At 30.8% G+C, this 10,109-nt stretch overlaps 1 protein-coding gene across 1 annotated transcript; it reads right to left on the bottom strand.

The window, feature by feature from the left end:
• Positions 1 to 3,184: 3,184 nt before the first annotated feature.
• On the bottom strand, positions 3,185 to 4,476 carry LOC137807857 (transcription factor bHLH162-like). Its single transcript, XM_068608686.1, has 3 exons — positions 4,167 to 4,476; positions 3,696 to 4,031; positions 3,185 to 3,536 (listed from the first exon to the last, which is right to left on the bottom strand). The coding sequence occupies exons 1-3, from the start codon at positions 4,305 to 4,307 to the stop codon at positions 3,423 to 3,425; spliced, it is 591 nt and encodes a 196-aa protein (XP_068464787.1). The 5' UTR covers positions 4,308 to 4,476; the 3' UTR covers positions 3,185 to 3,422.
• Between the last annotated feature and the right edge of the window lie 5,633 nt (positions 4,477 to 10,109).

Consider the following 10,109-nt stretch of genomic DNA (forward strand, 5'->3'; position numbering starts at 1 on the left):
ATAAAAAAGTTTATAAAAAAAAAACAAGTATATTTTTAATATCTATATACTTGGCTGCTCAAATGTTTGTATATTGTATATCTTATTTGCTGACTTAATGGAGAAAAAGTTTGAAGTGGGCGGTATAAAAGGCATAGGATGCGAAGTTACAATCCAAGGACTTGATTAAAAGCTTGAATTTTTAAAAATACATAATTTAAATATTGCATATCCATTCATCCATTTTTTATTTTTTAATTAAATTTGAATTTTTGAAAAAAAGTGAGGTGGTTAAAAGAAATTAAAAAAAAAGTTAGATTTTGTTGTGTCGGTACTCTCCCAAACAAAATTCTGTAATTTAAGCTTGTGGGGAAGTTAAATTCATGGAATGGCCATGGTTGATAGCCGAAATTGTTTTTGTTTCGTAATTAATATTGATATTGACATGTCATACCATTACTTCGTGCCTAATTAATTGACATGTCTCTCTTGATCACGATTGTTATGTATGCCTCTGTTCTTTTAGTCTGTGAAAAAAGAAGGTCCATACATTTAATTTTCATCTTCTACACACGTCGGGGGAAAGTGACGGATATTTTATATATATATATATATATATATATATATATATATATATATATACGGTTAATATCATTTTCGTCAGGATGGTATGTAGTGACAACAAAAATATCATAAAGACGGTGAGTAATGTAATGTTTCAATGAACACAAAACTATAACGATTATTATAGCGGAAAGAATTATAATATTATGATGATTATTATAGTATGATGTGTTTAATTAATTTTATTTATATTTAATAATTCAAGAATTATAATATTATTATGATTATTACAGTATGATGAATATAATTTTATTTATATTTAATAGTTTTATTTATGAATGATTGAATTATAATAATAAATAAATCTATTGTTTTAATTAAGATTAGTTGGATTTTAACTATTATTTTTGTTAATTTTGTATTTTTAAAGTAAAAAGATTTAAGAAACTTTTTATCTTTATTAATGGACTAAATATGCCAGAGTCAAAGTTGATTCTCTAAATCAAAAGGGAAGCAAATATTTTAGAGATAGATTTTTTCCATTTAAGTATTAGTTGAATTTTCTTCATTATCTTCTCCACTAAAAGTGGTGTTTCCATCATGGAATGTATATGGTTTTTTTTGTTGGAGAGTCAAAAAAATACCAATATATGAGTGTGAAGCCTCTTTCTTTGTATATTTTTATGTATTTTTTTATCTTAGTATTTTTGCCTCTACATTTAAGGTTAGACCTTTTTTTGTTGATTATCTTAAAATGTTTGCCTAAACTTTTTTTGTGTAAGACTAAACTTTTTTTAGTTGATTCTCTGTATTCTTCATCGAACTTTGAGGTTTTGATCAATAAAAGTTTCGTTTTTCGATTCTCTACAACGATTATTTTAATCTTGTAGTTGTTTTAATCTTCTGATCTCTTGGAAAACTAATTATTGTGAGAGATTGTACTTGAAGATTGAGATTTTTTCTTATCTTAAAATTTGTTTTCTTAGATAGTTCGTATTGTTATAATTAATTTCTTGGACGCATGATTCAGAGTAGATAAGCATTCCCATATAAACATGTAACAAATTGTCTACTTATTGAACCAGTAAACACATGTTATACTATAAGCTTCAAGTTGAATTACATTGACGCATGTTTCAATCTGATTTACCTTGAAGGGTGATAATCTTTATATAACTTTTGAGAAATTTATTGGTGAAGAGATTAAGAGTCAACCTGCATATTTTGCTTTTTGTAATCTCTTTTATATTATCCTGTTAAACAAACATAAATTCCCTTTTTACTTGTACTATTATTACTAATATAATTGTGTTGCGGATAGTATGTTGGGATCTAGTTTTCATTGGATTCAAATATCTTTGGGTTAATAAACCTTCTATACTATCTTTTCTCATTGTTAGACAAATCTCTTTGGATAGTTTGATTGCGTAAAAATATTGATTTGAATGCCAGACAATACGCATATCATAGTACCGTAAATAAGCTTTCCAAAAAAAGTTATTTAAATACAATACAAAAATAAATTTCATCTAAAAAATTCAAATGCATGGCTATAGTCAATGGGCAAAACGGAGATAACAGCCAAAATCCGTAGGTAAATCAGTATTACCCATGAAAAAAAAAATGTATGTAATTTACCTACGAAATTCTATATACTTTATTTTTAAAATTTTAATTATTCAAAATCTTTTTTTTTCAAATATTATTTTATTTCAATTTTTATGATTATTATTCACAATTATCATATAAGTTATGACAATTGTAATTAAAGTTAGAAATAAATAGTAGGTGAGACTCAAAACCAGGTCCCTTAAAGAATGTCCAAAGAAGTTTTAACCATTACACCAATCAAGTTTTGTCGTCACATTATGATTATTATTATACTTATTAGTAAGATTATCAATATTAATATAGTTAATAATATAAAAATTAGTAACATTATTAATATAGTTAATAATATAAAAATTAGTAACATTATTAATATAGTTAATAATATAAAAATTATTAACATTATTAATATAGTTAATAATATAAAAAATATTAATATTATTAAATATTAATAAATATTATTAATTTATAATATTAATAATATGTTATACTTATTAGTTAAGATTATTATTATTTATGAATATTATTTATGATTTTATAATTAATTATATTATAATAATATTTTTAGTACTATGTATATAATTATTATGATAGTAGTTGGCAAGTAATAGAAATTTGTGGGTAAAAGTTCCTAGGTAATAAGATTCGTGGATAAAAGTTGATAGGTAATAAGATCTATAGGTAATAGTTGGTAAGTAATGTTGAATTTACTTACAGATTCAGATCTGTAGATAATATCTATAGGTAATGTTGTTCTTAGATAATATTTGTAAGTAATGCTGAATTTACCTACGCATTAAAATTCGTAGATAAAAATCAATAAATAATTTTTTCTTTTTAGTGTAGGAAGCAAGAACAAACGGAATGGTCGAGGTGGTAAAGTGTTGGTCTATGATTTTGATCACAACTCCAACCCTGCATTCTAACTATAGAATAATTAAATTTAAGGATGCATTTGTTTTATGGGAAACAAATGATCGTTAATTAACTTTCTATAAATGATCAAGAGTATCTTAACACGTGAAGTGATTAATTTTCCGAAAGCAAATGCAACATTTTTTTTAATAAAAAAATAATTAATATATTAAAAAAAAAAGAACATAGAGTACATAAGGTGCTCTAACCTTTAAACTGTTAAAATTCTCACCCAAAAAATCGCTTAAAACATTACAAGAGTGGACCACCCTCTCTACAGCATCACTTGAGATATGGCTTCACTAATTAAAGTGCTATGATCGATTCATGAGAAGTCATCTTCTGATTCATGACCTTTAATAATTTTGCTTTCGATCACGATATGTACTACCAGCTTCTAGTGGTTGAATCAATTCCTGAAGCCTTTGATATATCCTTGTTGACTCAACGCCAACTCTTGATATTTTAACCTGCAATAGAAAAAAAATGGCATATCAATATGAGAATAAATGTTTTGGTTGTTCTTTACCCTAACAAAAGCTGGACCTGAATGGGAAGCTTTACCCTAACATTAAAAGTAGTAGTAAGAAATAGAGATAAAGACCTAGATATGGATATGTCCATTGTACCTTAGCATGAACTGTGTAAAATATCTTATTAGCAACAGTAGTGAAGTTGGCAGTGACAACTTCAACACCCTCTTCCTCAAGGACACTAATTACTTCATAGAGCATGAAGTTCTTATTCACCCCACTTATCAACATCACTTCGATGCCCGAACCCAACTCCTTTATCTCAAGTAGAGGCAACTGAGACTCAATATTGAAAATCCCGTTATTGGTTTGGGTTGTTCTCATCATGTTCATGGCTTTCTCCTTCTCCCCCTTCAGTTTCTCTAATCTTTCTCTCAGATGCTTTATATACGTGGCTGCAAGATCAAGCTGGTCCTGCTGGGAAAGCATGTCCTGAAACATTCGTTCATTTAATTAATATTATACCTCATTAGTTTTCTATGGTTTTCATCATCAAAACTTAATTTGCAAAGAGGGACAGGGGGTGATTGAGTTATGCGAGTATGAACCGATCAACCATATACCAACCTTGGTGGGTTTGAGGTCCTTGGAAGGAATAATGGAAACAAGCTTGAAGCAGAGACCTTTCATGTGGATTCTGCGGTTTCTTTCAATAGTTTTGCGATCAAGTTTTGATGAAGCAGTAATGGTAGTGTTTGTGTTCTTCATGTTTGGAAATTTAGAAAGGGAAGTAGGTATGGTATGTTATAGCATGCAGTGTTTGAGCTAAAACTAGGGTTTGGTTTGTGATATGGAGTGTGATGAAGATGGTCGAAAAGAAGAAGTTTAAATAGATAGTTTAGAAGGGAAGATTTAACTGAATGGAAATGGAGTGTTTAAGTGAGGCATACAACAGTATCACTGCAATATATTAGAAAGGATGACGTGGAGCACCCGCAAAAATAAAATGACAATAAAGCCCTCACAGATACTGATGGTTACACGGCACTCTCGATGTGGGCTCCCAAAAGTCTGCTAAATAGGGGCAGAACAGTCACATGGTGCTACTAAATATCTTGTCACTCTCACTCTCTCGTGCCGTTATTGAAATGGAACAGATTTCACACCCAACAATTCAACGAAAAGTTTTTGTTAACACTCAAATAAAATAACATACTTTTTACACCCAAATATAATAATATTTTAAATTAAAAAATAACATAAAAATAATTCAAATAATAATTTATTGATATGTAGAATAGATGTAGTTTACTATTTGTATTTGTGGTGTCAAATATGACCATTCAAAATTAAAACACATACACTTCACAAACCTATTGAAATCCATCGTGTTAACATTTTATTTATTATTAAAAAATATAAATTGTCCAATAGGATTATTAAATACAATTTGCGATTCGTACAAAATGCAATTTTAATTAATAAAAAATATGTCCAAAATAATACACCAAATAATGCGTTTTCATAATTGTTTTCCTCTAGAGAAGTTTTAAATCAAATTTGTGTATTAGGTGTATTAACCATTTGTTTTACTCTTTTTTCTCAAAATGTAGTTTATTTTATTGTTAACCTAAATTAATCTACAGTCTCAGTATCCGTTTTTGTTTAGAACACTGATTAAAGAATTGAAAAAACTGTTGAAACATCTGATATAGAAAAAAAAATTCATAATAGAACATGTCTTTAGGCGTGCTAATGGAAAAAAAAAACTTTAAATTACTAATAACCAATGTTGTCAGTGCAGTAGTTAGTGCACATTAATCAAATTTTGATATTTAAATTTTTCAAGAAGTTTAAATTCATTTAGAATTATGATATTTAATAATCATGAAATATCCATTTTAAAAATAAATATAACACACAACAAAATATAATCATTTACAGTCTCAATAAATTACCATCTATAATGTGGGATAAGTATGTTAATTTTTATAATAATTACATATTAATAAGTTTATGTATAATATATATATCATTACAAAATATCTATATCTATATCTATATATATATATTTAATTAATATGAAATTTTCAACACACATTATTATAAATATAAAAATAAATAAAAAATTGAAAATAAAAAAAGACGAAGATAGAACGATAAATTTAATAAATTTTAATTTAAATAAATTCCTAATAATTATTGTATTAACTTATATATTATAGATCATATTTATAGAAAACTCCAGCATGTATATTATATTAATTTATTGTATAAGAATGAATAGTTAAAAAATAAAAAAATCATTATTATATATTGTGAAAGTATATAATGTGTTAAAAATAAAAATAAAAAGTTTGAAATGTATAATATTATGTAAATTGAAAAATAGAAATTAAAGCATGAATATTGAAGTAATAAAAAAGAGTTGGAAAAGGAAAGACAGGTAAGTTTTGTTTTTGTGTGTGAGTAAGAATTGAATAGAGTATGGAGTGTGAAGAAAAGCGCGTTGGACAACAAGGGAGGAGTCGCAAAGCCTGACTCTTGACCATGTTGTTCTTTCGCCGAAACTGTACCGAAATAGTGCTGTTCTTTCACTCTTCACTTTTTTCTGCCCCCGTTCATCACACGCAATACATACGCAATGCCCATCTCGGTTCCAAACGGATGCCCCAACCTTTTCCAACACAACATTTCTCCTAGGGGTGCAAAGCGGCCAGTCACACGTTTGGCACACAAAAAATCGGGTTAGGTTGGCCCGCCCCGTAAAATTATTGTGGATTAGAATTTTCGATCCGTTCCGCATAAAAATTGATCTGCAGGTTTGTGAGTCAGTCCATATTCTTTTTTTTTTAAAAATTAAATATATTTTTTTTACATTTTGTTTTTAAAAAATTATCAAAAAACTAATACGAGATAGACTAATGCAGGTTAGCGAGTTGAAAAGGTCAGTCCGTTGCCATCCTAATTTCTCCGCACATCAGAACTCAATTCACTGTTTTATCAGAACTCAATTCACTGTTTTATAATGTAACCATAAGATGAGTTCAGATTCCAATTTCAAAACTTTGCATCATAATTACCATAACTAAAAAATGCTTTTTCTTCCAGCTACGTTCCATTGTTAAGTGCATGCATCTTAAAAATGCGTTTTCATTTATTTCCCTTTTTCCAAAGAAGCAAGGTGCTGGAGGAGGGTCCAAGCTCACCACACGATGAAAGCCAAGCCTCCAAGACTAGACGGTCTAGCCTATGATGAGGAGCGTCTAGACTCAAAAAGGAGCGTCTAGCCCATAAAGAGGAGCGTCTAGGCCATAATGAGGAGCGACTACATAAGGAGCGTCTAGGCCATGAAGAGGATTCCTTCTAGACCGTCTAGCTTCACATACACATGGGTCAAAGCTACGGTTTTGGGAAGAGAAGACCTTTGTAATTGTTACATAAAGGCCCATTAGGGGTGCTTAGTAGATAGGGTAGTGTAGAAAGCACATTTGATGGAAACATTCTAAAAACTTGCTAGGTGTGACCGGTCATAGCACATGGTCTAGGCTTTGCATTTCATTTGGTTTACATTTCATTATGTATTAGCTTAAGAATCACGGCCATCTAGCTTATAAATAGGGAGGCCATCTCTTTGTAATGGCAAGTTTATTGTGAGTAAAGTTATGCTGCCCATTTGTGCTCAACTTTGCTTCTCCCTAGAATCCTAGGCTCTAAACTTCAATTCCTTCATCTTTTCCCTTGGGCTGGCCGAACCACCCAATACCCATACTTAACATGCACCTACAAGATCAACACCACTCTTAGGAGGATCTTGCTCACCTTCATTCATTGCTTCCGCCCCATTACTCTACATTGATTCAAGAAGAACTTCATGAAATGCCATCATTTGGTATCATGAGCTTTGGTTCTTCAAGATGAGTAGCTCTTGGTCTTTTCAATTTTAGTTCTTCTTTATTTCATATTGTCATTTAATTTCCATACTTGTCTTGCTGTTTTTTACATTTTAATTTGTTCTTGGTGTGCTTTGTGGAAGATCCAACCGAAGCACTCTTGTTCAATTGATCTTGAACAAGTTCTTGTGCATTTTGTGATAGGATTCCATACACCTTTGAGTTGCTATTTTCTTTTAGGCTTTTGAGTCTTTATTGCTTTCATTATTTGGTTCATATTATGCTTTGAGTCTTTAATTTTCTGAATCTATACATGTTTTGTCAAGTCATGTTCATCCTTATTGTCAACAATTCATAGTAGTCCTTTTATTTGGCTTGATTGTTTCTTGATTTTGGGTCTCTTTAATTGCTTGAATCTGCTGTTCTTTGCTCTTTTGGTGCCTTTTTAATTTTAGTTTGAGTTCATATTGTGTTTAGATCCTACACAATTCTATTTCACAAATTTCCATTGTGTCTAAACTTTGGTATCTTGCTGTTTTTGTTTCTAGTTTTCAGATTCCCCTGTTTTCACCTTCTCTGTTTTGGCTGTTTTGATCCAGAAAAATATTTCCACTCATAGGAAAATTTTGATTCTCTGGAAAATGCAAGTTTAAAGTGTTATAGAAAGGACAAAAAAAGAATTAGGTCAAAAGAAGCAACAGAAAAAAAATGATAAATCTTTTAAAATCAGAGTGCAAATCTGAGGCGCTCCAGCTGGCCTAACTGAACACCAAAATTGCAAAATTTATTAAAAAAAAATGGTGCATGCGTTTTGAGTGATTCCAAAGCCAGATTTTAGATAAGATCCTGAATATCTTGCATATCAAATTTCAGAGTCAAATTTTAAAAATACAGCTCAGCATAAATCGGGGAACAAACACGTTTCTGGCCCACAACTTTTTCCAGTGGTGCTGTTTTTTTTTATTTGGTCATCCAATCTAGTGCTTTTCTTTAGGAATTCTTTTGTGTGCCAACCTTTAATTGAGTACCTTTATTTGTTTGCTTTAATTACTTGACTCTCTTTCTAGTTGTCTTAATCTAAATCCTTTTGGTGGTACTATTTTATTCAATTAAATTTGTTTCTTGCTTTTGTTCTTTGACCTCTAATTTGGGTGTTGGAATTTATTCTTCTTTGGTGCTTATGTGAATGGGAACTTGATTTGGTTAAGGTTTAGTCCTTTGCTAGGTGCTGGAAATTGGAGAATTAAAGACCATCATTCTAAGGAGAAGACAAGGCCAAAGCCGAAACAAGCATTCTTGAAAAAAAACACTACAAACACTTGGAAAATCAACAAGCAAAGACAACAAGGAAGTGCACTAACCAAAAAGAGGAACAACAAAGGGAGTTCTCTTATTTCCTTTGCAACTTGGTTTATTGTTAATTACCTTGTTAATTACGTTTTAGACGGTGAGTGTGTCTTCAAGGGCTCAAAGTGTCCAAGAAGCCTCACCTAGGGCCGAATAGTATAGCATTCTCGATTAGTAATTGTTACTTGTTTGTAATTGCTTTTCTTTTGCTTTCATAGCTACGCTTTGCATGGTTAGTTTTGTTTAAATTTGTGTTAAACCGACTAGTTTTGTTGCATAGATAGCTTACATTGTTTTCTTGCATTTATTTCTCAACTTATTTGTGTTCTAAGTGTTTCACTAAGAGAAAGTCTTGTGTGAAGATATTGGAGGATAGTTTTTGGCAAGGAAAAGGCTTGGTACTTAAGTAGTCCTTTGTGACTCACCTCCCTTACCTGGAAAACTACCTTCTTTAACTTTCCTAAACTTTCTCAAAGTAAAACACCTATATACACAAAGTTTTAGCCATGTCTTCTTCTTCTCACTCTCCAAAGTCTATTGAAAGTGAAGTAAAATCTTTGAAAACTCTTTTAAAAGAAGTATCCCAAGCGGTACAATCGATTTCTTTTAGACAATTGGAGAATGAGAACAAAATCAATGAGTTGGCTAAAGCTCAAGAAGAGAAATCACAAAACTCACAAAAATAAAAAAAAACTCATGCATCCCATTCTAAAAGTAATGAGACTCTAGGGGATGGAAGCCTTAGAATTAATGACTATTACCAACCACCCCCTAGAAAAACTAGACAAAGGGAGCAAGAGAGCCCAAAGGAAGTAAGGGTAGACCTACCCCATTTCTATGGTAAGGAAGATGTAGAGGCCTACCTAGATTGGGAGATGAAAGTAGAGCAACTATTTGCTTGCCATAGGGTGAGTGAAGAGAGGAAGGTCCCTTTAGCAACCCTTAGTTTCCAAAGCAATGCCATGTATTGGTGGACCTCTCACTAGTACAAAATTTGAAAACAACGACTATTTATTTAGTGCGGCTTTGCGTTTAAACGCATTTGTAAAAAACGCGGTGGCATTTTTGTAATTAAATTGATTTACAAATGCGGTCTTACCCTAGAACCGCATTTGTAAATCAATTTTACCCTAAAAATAGAAGCGCGCCACTGGTTTTCACTTTCACTTTCGTCTTCTCCGCTCTTCGTTTCAACGTTCTCAGCTCTCTCCGCTTTGCATTGTAAGTTTCAGCTCTCTCTGCTTCAACGTTTGTTTTCGTTTTCGTTTTTGTCATTGTCATTATTCACTTCCTTGGCATTGTCATTTCGTTTCCTTACTCGTTTTCTGCA

This window comes from Phaseolus vulgaris, chromosome 3 (genome assembly GCF_000499845.2).
Source record: "Phaseolus vulgaris cultivar G19833 chromosome 3, P. vulgaris v2.0, whole genome shotgun sequence".
Lineage (NCBI taxonomy): Eukaryota > Viridiplantae > Streptophyta > Magnoliopsida > Fabales > Fabaceae > Phaseolus > Phaseolus vulgaris.